The sequence below is a fragment of the Bos grunniens genome, chromosome 14 (genome assembly GCF_055505025.1).
Source record: "Bos grunniens cultivar Pamir isolate PY7600 chromosome 14, Bosgru_T2T1.0, whole genome shotgun sequence".
NCBI classification, from domain to species: Eukaryota; Metazoa; Chordata; class Mammalia; order Artiodactyla; family Bovidae; genus Bos; species Bos grunniens.
In genome coordinates this window covers 75693815-75709600 of record NC_141178.1, presented here as the reverse complement: position 1 = coordinate 75709600, position 15786 = coordinate 75693815, and the positions used below count along the sequence as shown (strand labels likewise).

The window sequence follows — 15786 nt, the reverse complement described above, 5'->3', positions numbered from 1 at the left end:
AGTTCCTCTTTCAGTATCCTATCATTTTGCCTTTTCATACTGTTCATGGGGTTCTCAAGGCAAGAATACTGACGTGGTTTGCCATTCCCTTCTCCAGTGGACCACATTCTGTCAGATCTCTCCACCATGACCCGCCTGTCTTGGGTTGCCCCACGGGCATGGCTTAGTTTCATTGAGTTAGACAAGGCTGTGGTCCTAGTGTGATTAGATTGACTAGTTTTCTGTGAGTATGGTTTCAGTGTGTCTGCCCTCTGATGCCCTCTTGCAGCACTACCGGACCCTAATTATCCTTTGTTTGGTTCTAGGAGATCACTGGAGACTCAGATAACTGGGGTCTTTCTCCTGCTTGGGGCCAGATGTAGAATCACCAGCCTGGAGGGTGACCTGAACACAGTCGTGTTCTTGAACAAATTATTAATTCCAGAATCATTTACTGACAATAGCCATGAATTCAGGGCTCTGTCTTCATCCCTCTTTTCATTTTCCACAATGTCCCCAGGGGATCTCATCCACGCCTGGTCTCCATCACCCCCTGCTGCCTGTGAATCTGTCGACACCTGGGTTGTGCAAATCAGTCCTGAAAATGCAGCAGCTGCATGGGGCTGTGTGCCCTTCTAAAGCAGGCTGCAAACTCTGACACTCCTCCCATCAAGGGGCGGTCTAGCGCCCCTCCCTAGTGTCTGGACAGGCATGTGACTGCTCTGAAATAGTGCAGGGTGAATGATGCTATGCTATTTCAGAAGTTAGGTCATAAAAGGCGTGCGGCTTCCACCTGTCTCTCCTGGGATGCTCCTTCTCAGAACCCAGGGGCTAAAAATGGGGCACTGTGGCAAAAGACAACAAAAGAGAAAGAAAAAAACACCCTTAGGATTCTGATACCCCGAAATACATCTTAAATGCTAAAAGGGAACAGAAATTGGATATGCCCGCTTAGAGCAACAGCTCCTAACAATATACACAACACTCCTCCAGAGATAACCTCACAGAAATAAACAACATGCCATAAAACCGTCTTATCAAGAAGTGGGTTGAAAATACGTTCCATTGATCCACTTCTGCTATGGCTCAGACTCTCACTTGATGAAGCAGCATGCCTATTTACAGCAAAGGAATACCCTGCCCACCAGTCCTCCTAGCTCTTAAAGTGTGGGGGCTGCTAGGCCCTACAAAATATGTAGACCCTCCAGATGCTCTACCTGTATTCCTATGGTGGCCCCTACATCCTAAAAAAAAAATTGTTTTAATTCCTGCTAGTGCCAACATGTATGATATTCACAACCAGCTCAATTTCCTAAAGCAGCCAACCTCCCTCTCCTTACGGCCAGGTGGAGAGATTTTATTTTTCACTCATGCAATTAGTTGGCCTGGCCACCATTTTTATTCCCTCCATTGGTTTGGGAAAGATTATCATACATATGAAACCTTTTACCAAATTCACAAAAAACCCTGAAGTGATAGTCAACAAAGCCTGCCCTTACCAAACACTGAAGAATTGATGCTTTTGAACTGTGGTGTTGTGGAAGACTCGAGAGTCCCTTGGACTGCAAGGAGAGCCAACCAGTCCATCCTAAAGGAAATCAGTCCTGAGTGTTCATTGGAGGGACTGATGTTGAAGCTGAAAACTCCAATACTTTGGCCACCTGATGCAAAGAACTAACTCATTGGAAAAGACCTTGAAGCTGGGAAAGATTGAAGGCAGTAGGAGAAGGGGAAAACAGAGGATGAGACGGTTGGATGGCATCACTGACTCAGTGGACATGAATTTGAGTAAACTCTGGGAGTTGGCGATGGACAGGGAGGTCTGGCATGCTGCAGTCCATGGGGTTGCAAAGAGTCGGACATGACTGAGAGACTGAACTGAACTGAAAACATCTCTAATAAAAAAAAAGCAGCACTCCCAAATAAAATGGCCTTCAGTCCAGTTCAGTTCGGTTCAGTCGCTCAGTCATGTCCGACTCTTTTCGACCCCATGAATTGCAGCAAAATGGCCTTAAACATTATTATTGCCACACAAAGAGTTACCTATGCATTATCCAAACAAAATATTATATGTTCATATCTGATAAGTCTATTAATGGGATGTTGTTGCTAAGTCATGTCCAACTCTTTGTGACCCCATGGACTGTAGCCTGCCAGGCTCCTCTAGTCCATGGGATTCTTCAGGCAAGAAAACTGGAGTGGGTTGCCATTTCCTTCTCCAGGGGATCTTCCTGACCCAGGGTTTGAACCCTTGTCTCCTGTATCACGGGCAAATTCTTTAGCACTGAGCCACCTAGGAAGTCCCAAGTCTACTAAACATCATCTTTATTAAATCATATAAAAACACAAATAAAGGCCCTCAGTGATTCACTCTCCAAACATTTCTTTAGAAAAATGGTTCCTATCATGGGACACTCCATTAAAAAAAAAAAAAAAAGCTATTTATTTTAAAAATCATTATTGGGACTTCCCTGGCGATCCAGTGGTTAAGACTTTGAACATCAGCTGCAGGGGGCATGGGTTCAATTCCTGGCTCGGGAACCAAAATCCCACATGCCACATGGCATGGGCAAAAAAAAAAAAAAAAAGAAAAAATCTTTATCTTAATCTGTACTGTGTCTTACATGTACCTGCCTCCAGTATAGTCAGGGAGCCACCAAACAGGCCACTTTCATGATAGGAAGCCTCATTGCTGATCACTCAGGCCACATTAAAAAAAAGGGGGGTGGGAAACGTGTAAAAACCAGGCACAAAAAAAGAAAATGTCAGCAGAGGCCATGGAGAGGACATGACCTCCAGTGGACCGGAAAGCTGGACCCAGGCCATCTGAGGCTCCTCCCCCCACCTTCGTGATACTGTGGGGGTCCCGGGCACAAGGCCTTTCTGTGTCCCCCATTTCTTCAATTATAGGAAACTGCCTTCATTCAGCCTCCATGACCTTCCCCGACTTCCAGTGGGCAGATTCAAGCAGTTATTAATTAGGGAAGAGAGAGAATGGGAGACCAGAGAGAAACAGTCAAGAGCAGCCTTGGGGCAAGGGCCTGGTTCCCCATCAAAGGATGCACACAATAACGTCTTAGAGCAATTTTGCAGATACTGAAGCCCCTTCCAGGAGCCCACAAGCATGTAGACTCCAGATCAGTTGGACCTTAAGGTTGATGATGTGGACTCCTGCTTCCCTCACCACCAACCCAGCAAAAGGATGTCCATAAGCTGATTATGCCTTCTTGGGACAATTAATATAAAACTTCTCACTATCTTCTCCAAGTGGGGATATGTGGTTTGGGGGGCATGAACCTGCTATATTCTCCTTTGCCCGGCAAAGCAATAAAGCTGTCTTTTTCTACTTCATCCAAAACTCTGTCTCCGAGATTCGATTCTGAATTGGCGTACAGACAAGCTGAATTTTCAGCATCACTTGTCCTAGGGATGTACACTCTGCCCATCATCTCCACCATGGCATCTGTTTTCAAGGATGCAGGCTTGAGAGATCACATGTGGTTGAGACCCTCGGGATGGTGTATGTCACCAAGCCCCTTTAAGGCTATGAACTCCTATGGAGAAGGAACCGGTAACCCACTCCAGTATTCTTGCCTGGAGAATCCCATGGACAGAGGAGCCTGGAGGGCTACAGTCCATGGAGTCACAATGAGTCGGACATAACTGAGCGACTAATTGATGATGAACTCCTAAGATTCTGGTGGGTGGGGGCAGAGATCTACTTGTTTCTCGCTGCCCGAAATAAGTCTCCTGAGTAAGTGTCCGTCTTTGTTAAACCTGCCAACTACCAATCTGGAGTGCCTTCTTCTCTCTTTGGTCTCTCCTCGCCTCCATGTACAGAAGTGGTTTCAGATTTCACCCCCAAAACTCCTAAAGTGGGAAACCATCACCCTGTTCAGGATCTCAGTACACCCACTTATCAGCCTATCATGGCAGTGCCCAAACATGGTGAAATAACCAGCCACAGTCAGTCCCCTGCAAAGTGTGGGCTCCTGGAGGACGGGAACTGTGTCGTGTCCACCTCTTCATCCCCAGCACTTTGTATCTGATGCTTAGCAGGTGCCTGGTAAATTTGCATTGGATGAACTGATCGCTCCTTTTCTCCAGGACTTTTCCATCTCACTGGAAATGTAGCTTAATAGGCAAATAAACTACAAAGGCACAAAGGAATAGGAGAGTCTAAGAAAGACACAGCAAGATATCATGAAGGGAAGGGAGTAAAGCTACAGAGGGAATGACAACCCCCCCAGCTTCATGGAGGGGTGGGCAGTGAGACCGCAGGGGTCAGGCTGATGGAGAGCTTTCAAGGGCACCAATAGTCCATATACAGAGCCTGGTGGTGGGTTTTCTAGAAGGACTGGCAATGTGTGAGAACACAGGTATAACAGGCAAGGTGAGACACTCTATTATATACTACTTGTGATTTTTGTCCTCTATGTGTTCCCTTTTCATACCAGGCCTTGACTGTTTCTTTTTTGCCTCAAAGACTTTTGCCAAAGGGGAAATCAGAAGTAGGAATTCTTTGAAATCTTGTTTCAATCCATTTGCATAGGAAAAAGGAGACAGTGGTGTGCTTCTGAGAGCACTAGGAGAAAAAATGACAAAAAGGATCTCTAAGGCTGGAGGTCAGCTGGAGGTGTGCAGAGGGGAACCAGCACTCAAGGGCAGGGCCTTGAAGCGGGGTGAGCAGGAAGGTCGAGCGTCCCTGGTACAATGGCTTGAATAGCGTCTCCCAAATTCATGTTCCCCTGGGAACTTCTGAATGTGATCTGATTTGGAAATAAGGTCTTGGCATGTGTTGTTGTTGTTCAGTCATCTCTGACTCTTTGCAACCCTACAGACTGACTGCTGCACACCATGCTTCCCTGTCCTTCACTATCTCTCAGACTTTGCTCAAACTCATGTCCATTGCATAGGTAATTAGTTAAATAAATTCAGTTCAGTTCAGTTCAGTCGCTCAGTTATGTCCGACTCTTTGCGACCCCATGAATCGCAGCATGCCAGGCCTCCCTGTCCATCACCATCTCCCGGAGTTCATTCAAACCCACGTCCATCGAGTTAGTGATACCATCCAGCCATCTCATCCTCTGTCGTCCCCTTCTCCTCCTGCCCCCAATCCCTCCCAGCTTCAGGGTCTTTTCCAATAAGTCAACTCTTCCCATGAGGTGGCCAAAGTACTGGAGTTTCAGCTTCAGCATCATTCCTTCCAAAGAACACCCAGGGCTGATCTCCTTTAGAATGGACTGGTTGGATCTCCTTGAAGTCCAAGGGACTCTCAGGAGTCTTCTCCAACACCACAGTTCAAAAGCATCAATTCTTCGGTGCTCAGCTTTCTTCACAGTCCAACTCTCACATCCATACATGACCACTGGAAAAACCATAGCCTTGACTAGACGGACCTTTGTTGGCAAAGTAATGTCTCTGCTTTTCAATATGCTATCTAGATTGGTCATAACTTTCCTTCCAAGGAGTAAGCGTTAAATAAATTAAGAGGAGGTTGTACTGGATTAGTCATATGTGTGTGCTCTGTTGCTTCAGTTGTGTCTGACTCTTTGTGACGCCACGAACTATAGTCCACCAGGCTCCTCTGCTCATGGAATTTTCCCAGGCAAGAATACTGGAGTGGGTTGACATTTCCTTCTCCAGGGAATCTTCCGAACCCAGGGACTGAACCCACATCTCTTGCATCTCCTGCATTGGCAGGTGAGGTCTTCACCACTGAGCCACCTGGGAAGCCCATAGTGGATTAAGGTGGGACCCTTAAATCCTGGCGTCCCTACAAGAGGAGACGATTTCATACAGACAGAGACACACACAAAACATACATACAGACTCATACAGACACACACAGACACACATAGACTCACACAGAGAGAGAGAGAGAGACTCATACAAACTCCCCACACATAGCCATACGAAGACAGAAGCTTCCACAAGCCAAGGAAGGTCAAGGACTGCCAGAAGCCACCAGAAGCCAAGAGGCAGGAGACAGATTCTTTCAGGGTTTCCAAAAGGAATCGGTCCTGCTGACACCTTGATTTCAGACTTCTGGCCTCCTGAACTGTGAGAAAATAAATTTCTGCTGTTTTTGGCCACCTAGTTCATGGTCATTTGTACTGGCAGCCCTGGGAAACCGACACATCCAGGAAGGCTGGACCGCAGGATGGGGGCTGTTTAGGAGCCTTGGTCCCTGAGGAGTCAGGCAGTTTAGAGCAGCAGGAGGCTGGGCCGATGCAGCAAATGCTGCTCAGAAGCTGAGCTCCCTCACACCAGGCCCTGGTTAGAACTCTGGACCTTTAAACACCTCCCGAGTTGAAGAGCCCCATGACAGGTATTGGGGAACTCTTTACCAGCCCAGCAACACAGAGATCTATGTTGATTTCAAGGACCTAAAACATGTCAGGACTTCTGGGCTGACCCTAGTTTGCTATACAGAGGTTCATAAAAAGGAAGGATGGAACACGAGTGAGAAACACGGGACCATATCAAGGAGGACTTGTTGCTAGGCTCAGATGTTTGGATTTACTTTCCAAGGCAACGGGAGCAATTGAAGTTTTAAGGGTTGTAAGCTTGGGGCTGACTTGGGGGGATGACTATTTTGAAGGGGGACTTCAGAAAAAGCACTCTGGCTGTAGTTGTATATAGGTTATCAAGTGGTTGGCTGCAAGTAACAGAACCGTGGCCTAAAGTGACTTAAACAAAATAACTCTATTGACTCATACAAAAGAAAAGCTAGATGTAGGCTTCGGGTACAGTGTGATCTGGCCTATGGATCTATCTAGCTTCAATTTCGCTTTCCTCAGGGGCACAAGCCCTGGAAGAGGGCATGACAACCCACTCCAGTATACTTGCCTGGAGAATCCCATGGACCAAGGAGCCTGGCGGGCTATAGTCCAAAGTGTTGCAAAGAGGCAGACACGACTGAAGTGACCTAGCACGCATACATGCATGCAGGGGCATAAGATGTCTTCTAGAGAAACTGAGTCAAAAATACTTTCTTGGGACTTCCCTGGTGGTCCAGTGGCTAGGCCTCTGTGCTCTCAATCCAGAGGGCCTGGGTTTGATCTGTGGTCAGGGATCATGTGGTCTCACATGCTGCAATTAACGACCTCACACACTGCAACTAAGATCTGGCACAGCCAAACACATAAATCATTTAAAAAAAAAAAACTTTCTTGTTCAGTCCAGCTAGAATAAACAGAAGCTTCCTAGGATATACTTTTAAGAAATTCTTCCCTGTAAGACCCAAGTATGTTTCTATCTTATTGATCCAAATAGGGGTTAAATCTACTTATTACTGAGCCAAATTCTGCAAAGAGATTAGGGGAATCATGACTGGACAAGACTAATCAGCTGCCTTAGCTGTTGGTTCTAATACATGTGAGTGGTTTCAGTTCAGTTCAGTTCAGTCATTCAGTCGTGTCCAACTCTTTGCAACCCCATGAATCGCAGCACGCCAGGCCTCCCTGTCCATCACCAACTCCCGGAGCTTACTCAAACTCATGTCCATCGAGTTGGTGATGCGATCCAGCCATCTCATCCTCTGTCATCCCCTTCTCCTCCTGCCCCCAATCCCTCCCAGCATCAGAGTCTTTCCCAATGAGTCAACTCTTTGCATGAGGTGGCCAAAGTACTGGAGTTTCAGCCTCAGCATCAGTCCTTCCAATGAACACCCAGGACTGATCTCCTTTAGGATGGACTGGTTGGATCTCCTTGCAGTCCAAGGGACTCTCAAGAGTCTTCTCCAACACTACAGTTCAAAAGCATCAATTCTTTGGTGCTCAGCTTTCTTCACAGTCCAACTCTCACATCCATACATGACCACAGGAAAAACCATAGCCTTGACTAGACGGACCTTTGTTGGCAAAGTAATGTCTCTGCTTTTGAATATGCTATCTAGGTTGGTTATAACTTTTCTTCCAAGTAGTAAGAGTCTTTTAATTTCATGGCTGCAGTCACCATCTGCAGTGATTTTGGAGCCCCCCAAAAAATAAAGTCTGAGACTGTTTCCACTGTTTCCCAGGCTATTTGCTCTCTCTGACTCAAATGCCTTGAGACTTTCAGGGTTCGGAGGGGACTTAAGAGTCATGGGTCCTACCTTCCCTGCAATGCAAAATCTCCTATACAGGTCTCCATCCACACATTGACTCCTGAGCCAATGCTGTGTGGGCAGCCTATTCAGTTGACTAGTTGACCTATAACAGAGTGAGACCTGCCAATCAGATTTCTCTCCTGGAAAAACTAAAACCTGGAGTGGTCGAACAGTTGCCACAGTGTGGATGGGCTGGGGTCACAAACATAAAGCTTTTGGGGGTGAACCCAGGACCTAACAGAGAAAGTCTATGGGCAGGAGAGAGAGCAGAGAGAAACAGAAGGAGAGCAGGAGAGAGACAGAGAGAGCCAGAGCAGAAACACAGGCTACCTTCCCCCTTCTGGCACCTCACTTTCAGCATCAGTCTGTACATCCCCCCTTTTTTTTTTAATATCTAAGGAAAAGCTGGGCTAGGTCCTCACAGCCCCAAGAACCCAAAGCAAAATGCTGCCCAAAACCAAACACCAAGTGCCCAGCAGCTCTGAACTCACCTCTGACAAGCAAGGCAGTTCTTTCCTTTTCTGCACAATCACCCAGATGGCATCAGAGCCCAATAGGATCTTTCCACTCTGATGTGCCAAGAAAGGGGACCAGGAGAGGATGGAATCAATTTTCTTAACCATTATTACTGAGAGCTTTGCTGTTGCTCTCAAGCTGTTGTGGGGGTGGATGGGGTGATGGCGAGCTTAAATCAATGTCGGGTCTCTCCCGGGAGCTCATTGTGCAGACACTCCAGTCATGACAGGAGTTACCGGCAGGCTGTGTTGGGAGACACACAGGCTGAGAACCTGGAATGCTCACAGACACACATTCCTGACACACAGCCCCAGATCTGGGCTCCTGGAAACTGGCCAGGGCGTCAGAAGTGCTTTTCATCAAATGTCACGACTGTAGGAAAAAAGGGAGAAGAGAGCCCTTCTCAGCTACCTGGTAAAAAGAAAAAGAAAAACCCTTGTAAAAAGAAAGGAAATAGGGTTAGAAAAAGCCTTGGCAGGTTAACCCATCAGAGGCTGGCAAAAGATGCGTCTGATGAGCATCTTTTTATAGCAGTAAGCTGATGATATATGCATGTTTCATCAGAGTCACTTAATAAGAAATTTCCATCTAAGCGAACTGCCAAAAGCCCAGAGCTGTGACTAACAGCCAAATTTGATTCTTGGCTGCAGAGCAGAACAGCTGGATGATCTAGGGCACTTACTTGCCCAATCTGATCCTCTCTCCTACTAGGAGATAGCAGGATAGTCTTAATGACTGAAGCATTTTCTATTCTGTGAAGTGCTTTTCTGTACATTATACTATTTGATCCTTGCAATAAACATTTCTTTATTAATTCAGCTAGAAACTCTTTATTGAGCACAGAGATGGGCGTTGCAGACAGCCGGGAGCAGTACACATCGTATTTCCTGCCCCCAGCAAGCTGAATCAAATCAGAAGGCCAAAGTCACCAACTATATAATCAGGAAAACCAACAGGGCACTGCAGGCAGTTGTTCCTGTGAAGACAGCAAGATGATCGTCGCCGCTCTTGTATTTCTGATGACTTGGATATGGGTGAAGCTCCAAGCCATGCTCCCAGTTGCTAAGTCCCAGAGGTCCATGTGAGAAGGTTCCTGTGGCCCAGAGATGCTGCCACTGCCGAGAACAGCAGCTGATGTTGCTGTTCTGGGCAACACCTCTGCTCCCCTCATCCCATACGCTAAAGCATTTTGGGGAATGCCAAGAGCAGTAGATACCCTGACACTCACCTTGGGAAGAGCGAAGTCCACAAGATACTTCCACGCAGGCCAGAAGGTTCACCTCCACCACCCCCCCACCACCACCCCACCCAGAACTGAAACAAAAGCCAATAGGTTCAAGCAAGAGTCTCAGGTCATAAAATACCCAGAACTTTTCTTGCAAACCCTGGAGGCCAGGAAACATAGCCAGATGGCAGTGCCCTGGTGCAGTTTGGCAGGACTCCTTGAAGAACTCCTGCAGATTCCTAAGTATGCTTTCTGTTTCGGCCCCTCTACCTCCAGTGCCTCACTTGCGCTTTGTACGTCTTTATTCCTCTTTTCCTTCCCTTTCTAGTAGAGAATCTTCTCACTTTCTCCCCTGCCCTGTTTAATCATTATCTTTTCTGCAGCTTAAAATATCTCTCCTTTTCTCCTTCATGTCCCAGAAGGACTTGTCCAGTGCCAACACCGCATTCCCTAGGCCAGGCCTTCCCCCGTTGTGGGCAGGGACCTGGGGCTGGAGAAGTCCACCACGGGCACAACACACTCTTACTGGGCATTTGACAATATGCTGTATAGAGTTTTTAGTATTGGGCATACATGCTTTCACTTAGTCATCACAGTGACCTTGTGGGACTGATCGCATTACGCCTATTTTCACAGATGGAGAAACTGAGGCACAGAGGTAGCAAGCTTAGGGATTCTGAAACTAGCCTAATTTCACACATCCAAGGAGTGGCAATGCAGGTTGCAACCAAGAAGTCTGGTCCTGCGGGCCCTACTCTGGAGCATCCACTACATCTCTTTCTGATGAAGAGCTAAGACTATTCTATCTGCTTCCGTTGCAGAAGGCTGGCCTCTCCGACTGGGGCCGGGGGCACTGCAAGAATTGACTGACCCCCTAGACCAAGCTGGGCCTTTTTCCTCGTAGCATTCCTCCGAAAAGTTGTGAAAGAGGAACAGCCCCAATAAGGAGTTAAGAGCTGTAAAACTAGATTTTTTTTTTTTTTTTTTGGTAATGCCTCTTAAATCCTGTGTCCAGCACTTAGCCTGTAGAACTGGCATTCTGCTACAGAGCAAGACGCCAGCACCGCCTCACTTCCCTATAAAGAAGAAAGGGCCCAAATCCGCAAAGCTGACCCCAAAAGGGGGCCTGGTCCTGGCAGTCAGGCTGGCGAGAGAGCTCGCCCTGCTCTGGATCACGTCGCAGCCCCGGCGGGTGGGAGGGAAGAAGCAGCGGCGGGCGGCAGGGCCAGGGCGGGGGGCCGGGCCGCGGTGGCCCCTCCGGGCTCTCATCTGGGCGCCCGCCCCGGGGCCTCACCAGCCGCCCAGCCCCGCTCCCGCCACCCCAGCTCTCAGTCCCGCAGCGACTCGCGCGCCCTTAGAGGAAGTAGGTGGCTTGGCCCCACCGCCGGCAGGGGGATCGGCCCCTTCCCACTACCGCGCACCCACGCGGGCTCTTCGGTGCGCCGCCGCCTCCTCCGCGGGTGTGAGCCCGCGGGCCACCCCCAGGCCGCGCCTCCCCAGTCTTGCCAGCCCGCCGGCGGCGACCGTCCCCGCAGAGCCCCGCTCGGGGCGACGATCCTGTCCCCGCGCCGCCTCCAGCGTCTCCCCCGCCGGGCCTCCGCAGAGCCGGCTGCAGTCCACGTGGCTCGGCTCTCTCGGTTCGGCTCGCCGGCAGCCCGGAGCCCGGGGAAAGCTGAGCCGAGGCCGGGTGGGAGGGGGGACTGCCGCCCGGGGAGCGCGGGGCCGCGAGGGGCGGGAGCTGGGCGGAGGAAGCGGAGGGCGGCGCGCGAGAGAGGCACCCGCTCGGCTCCGGCGCTCCCCGGCTCTCGGCTCCTGGCCCCGGCCCCTCCCCGGCCAGCCCGCCCGCCTCCCCCTCCCATTCCACCCGGAGGAAGGTGTTCCCGAGACCGCCCCCCTGCTCACCCCGCCTCTCCGCTCCCCCGGCTCCAGCCTCCGCCGGCGGAGCTCCACTATGCCAGACAGTTTCGACACTTTGCAAAGACAAAGACCAGAGCGAGGAGGAAGAGGAGGACGAGGAGGAAGAGGAGGCGGAGAGAGAGGAGGCAGGGGCAATGTGAGCCGGGAACGGGCCGAGTGTTCGGGACACCCCCGTTTTTATTCTCCTCCGGATCGCCTCGTCCCGTACCCACCCCCAGCCCCAGAGCCCCGGAAACTTCCGCGTGTCTCCGGCCGCGGTGAGTGAGCGCGGGGAGCTAGGGGTGCGCGGGGGGCTACATCCACCCAACTTGGGGCTCGGGCAGTTTCGTGTGTGTTCTCCGAGTGGAGGGGGTGATGGTCCGGACCTGGGGACAGAGGCGGTGGGGAAGGATCTGGGAGTGTGTGACAGGGGCGTGGAAGTGGACTGAAGACCCCGGCGCCGGGAGGGAGGAGGGCACACGCAGGGAGCCCCCCTCCTTAGCAGCGGCGTCGCCGGGGTCTTTGGAAGAGCGAGGAGGTCGGAGCGGAGGGTCGGGCTCAAGGGTATACAGCCATTTCAAAAAGAGCTGCTGGGATCTCTAGAGAGCCTACGCCGGGTCTGGGGCAGCGGTCCCCGGGGTGGCCCCAGTGACACTGCACTCGGCGCGCGGAGCTGGCATCTCGCCGATCGGGGCCGCCGAAAGCGAAATGGCCCGCGGGGTTGCCTGTGGGCTAAGACCCCACGAGGAGACGGGGCCGCGCGACCTTTTAGAGCGGAAACCGGGGTGCGGGGGCGCGCGGAGGCCGCCCAGTGATCGCAGTCGAGCGTCCAAATCCGCTGCGAGCAGGCGCGGATTCGGGAGGTGGCCATCGCCCCCGGGGACACCGCAGGCCCGCGTTGCTCCGGATACGGTGGAGAGGTTGGCACCCAGGGCAGGCCAACTGGACGTGGCGGGTTGGGCAGGGAGGGACTGGGGTGGGCGAAGGGGAGTTTGACTGGGGTGGTGCCCGTTGCAACTCGAAACTCTTGAGTCTGCCCGGGATCCCGTTAGGCGCCGCAGCTGCCGCGAAATAATCCGACAAAAGTTAGCAACTTATCTGCGTCTGGGGTGTGTGACCTGCGCAGGGCAGGGGCGGCTCCTTGGGCTGGCGCGGGAGCGGGCAGCAGTGCCTTTGGGGCAGAGCGCCCAGATGGGGGCACAGCCTGGTTCGAAATCGGGACGGTGGCGCAACTTTGAGCTCCTTCTTTCACTAAGCGAGAGTGTGTTTGAGCTTGACCTTGCGGGAGGCAGCGCGGCTGAACTTGAGATGGGCACTGAGGCTGCTCCCTAGCTGGGCACAGTTATGCCCCAGGGCGCCTACGCTCTATCCCGTGGCCTGGTCTCCAGGGAAAGGTGTTGGGATCTTTTGGGCTCCCCTAGTCCGCCAGAGACCCGAGTCCCACCTCCCTCGTACGTGAGGGTCGCGGATAGAGCCTACAGAGCGTGGGGCTCGGTGAGGGCTCTTGACGAGCAGACGAGAGTCCGCTCGCAAGTGTGCGCGTGGCTGGGGGCTGGGCGGGTCACTGCGTCTCGCGGGCTCTGCGTGTCCCACAGAGGGAGACAGCCTTGACCCTGAGGGCAGTGACCTCCTGGCTGCGGTCCCGCATCGGGCATCCGCCTGGCTTTCACGTGCCCACCTCCGGGAACCCCTCGCCTCTCCCAGCCCATCCCCTTCCCGGGTCCCACGCCACGTGGATTTGCGCCGAGATGATTCCCCGGGGAGACAGTGAGCACCCACTCCCGCTCTGCGGCTGTGTGTTTTGGGCGAGCGGTACTCTCCAGCTCGGAAAATGAGGTCCGCTGGGGACTGGGTGGTCCAGCTGTCGCGTCTGGCACACAGTAGGTGCGAAAGGTGTGAAAAGGTCCCTTCCTGGGAAGGCGCTGGCGGAGGCCACGGTGTCTCTTCCCTCTTTCTCCCCACGTTTACTATTATTGAATTCGCATCCATCTGCCCTGTCCAGAGCTTTTGACTTCTAGACGTATTTTGCGCACCTACTGCGCTCTGGGCTCAAAGATGGGCTATTCTAAGAAGATGCGGGCGCAGCCATCAGGTTTGTTTTTTTTTTTTTGTCCCTGGGGAGCTGAGCGACTGCGTTCCTCAGGTTCAGAAAAGGCAAAGTGCACTGCCCCCTGCCGACCACTATGGAAACTGCCGCTTGGCTACAGGGATGGGAAGGGGCTCTGGAGACTGGGTGCCAGGGGTCGCTCCCTGCACCTTCTAACACCTTCCGTTACTGCCCCCAAACATGGCCTGGCCTTTTTCTGCAATCCTGCGGGTAGCTGAAGAGACCAACCCGAATCCCCCACGTTAACATGTCCCGATGTTGTGCCAAGTGAGGGTAAAATGGGGTCATGGCTATTACCTTCCAAATATGTTAGACTACGTATTATATGAATTGTGTGAATGTGTGTGTATAAGTATATATACATACGTATGTTTACACACATATATATTCATATGCCTTGACCTCAAGTCGGCACGAAAGGAATTTCATCCTATGAAAAATTTATTTTGTGGAATAAATAACAGAATAAGTAGGGGGGGAGCCGTCCCCTGCTTTGAAGAATTCCACGTGGGTGGAAATATGCTGTCCTGAGTTTTGCAAGGCCTGCATTTGCTCTCCAGGCCTGCCTCCCCAGGTCTGCCTCCCTGGCAAGGCTAGGGCCTGGGTGCCGGCAGAGTCTTGCCTTGACTTCCCTCCTCTGTTGGTGGCGGGACCACCAGCACCCCCCTGGAACACTGGGCTTAGAGTTAAAAAAAAAAAAAAAAAAGGAAAAAACAGAAAGTGTTGGGCAGAGGAATTTCTCTAAGGGGTGCACATTCTGCTCCTCCAGGCTCTTATCAGCAGTGGCCTCCTGCTCACCTCAGGACTGTTTCCACTTGGAGGCACAGGCCGGGCTCATCAGACCTAAGGTCCTGAAGTCCTAGTACTGTCTGTCTGGAGCTCTCAGTGTGCCAGTGTTGGTGGGCTGGGTCTATCTGCGGGCCTGGTGGGGAGGGTTTTGTGCAGGTGGGTGTCTGTCTCCTCTCTCCACTGCCAACCCCAGGAGCATCAGCTGGAGGCCAGCTGTCTGCAGCCCTGTGGGAGCCCCATAGAGGCCCCATAGGGGCCTCTTAATCTTCTGGTCAGTTAACCTTGCCTGAGTCTGTTGCTGACTCAGAGGATTTGTATCTGAACAGGCTTTGCCTTATAGGATCTAAACCTTAACCCTCCCCTGAAGTCCCCTCCCACACCATGAAAAACAGCCAAGAAAGCAAAAAATAAAATCCACTTAAAACCTTGCACGGCTTCCCAGTTAGTCCTCTGTGCATGTCTGCACACACCCATCATGGGCGGGTGAAAGAGCTGGCCTGGTCACCAAGAATTATTCTAGGGTAAGGCTTCCATGCACTTTGTCCAGTTGTGGAACCCTCTGGATCCTGCCGCACCAGCCCCCACCTCACCCCTGCCCTGGCCTAGCAGAGGATCTGGGTGCCCCCGCCCCACACTAATTTGGTTCCGGGAGCCCAGCCTCGGACCCCAGCAAGAGCCTGTGTTCTGGCCTCGGCCAGTGAACAATGGCTTGACCACTTGGCACCTAGACAGTTTCAGGCTCAGGGTCTCAGTTTCACTGTGGGAAATGAGAGACTCGGAGCTCTGCTGACATCACCTTGGGGCCCTTTGAGCCTTTTCCTTGTGAAGGCAGCACCTCCACCCCACCCCCCGCCATTTGCTTTTGCCTCCAGCTTCATCCTCAGTACCCTCCAGGCCTCCCTGGCATCACAGACAAGCCTCGCCCACCCCTTGCCAACAGTGCGCCTCCTGCTCTCCCTCCTGGAGCCTTGAGGGGTACACTCTCATGGCGAAGTCGATCTTTTATGCCCAAGAGCCGCACAGGGTCCTGCTTGGTATTAGAAATGGGGTTTTCTTATTTCTTTAAGTTTTGTTGTTGGATTTTTTTATTTCAGTTGAACCAACATTTATTAGGAACTTATTGTGTCCCTGACACCATGCAAGGTGCTGGACACGTGGTTGATCTTATCCCCTATGTGCGGC

At 51.6% G+C, this 15786-nt stretch overlaps 1 protein-coding gene and 1 long non-coding RNA gene across 9 annotated transcripts in view; one reads left to right on the top strand and one right to left on the bottom strand.

Annotated features, from left to right (window-relative positions):
• Nucleotides 1-9401: 9401 nt before the first annotated feature.
• On the bottom strand, nucleotides 9402-10017 carry LOC147359700 (uncharacterized). Its single transcript, XR_015140335.1, has 2 exons — nucleotides 9816-10017; nucleotides 9402-9702 (listed from the first exon to the last, which is right to left on the bottom strand). It is a non-coding gene; the product is annotated as an uncharacterized LOC147359700 (long non-coding RNA).
• ST3GAL1 (ST3 beta-galactoside alpha-2,3-sialyltransferase 1) overlaps nucleotides 9691-15786 on the top strand; it is a 92782-nt gene continuing 86686 nt past the window's right edge. For 6 of the 8 annotated variants that reach the window (XR_015140333.1, XR_015140330.1, XR_015140331.1 and 3 more), the window contains exon 1: nucleotides 9691-11986. Coding sequence is in view for 1 of the 8 variants with exons in the window: in XM_086335583.1 (XP_086191709.1) it covers nucleotides 10804-11986 (1183 nt within the window). In the remaining 7 variants the exon portion in view is untranslated. Of the gene's footprint in view, nucleotides 11987-12505; nucleotides 12629-15786 lie in introns of those variants that run through there. The other 2 variants (XM_086335584.1, XM_086335586.1) reach the window with 2 other exon arrangements.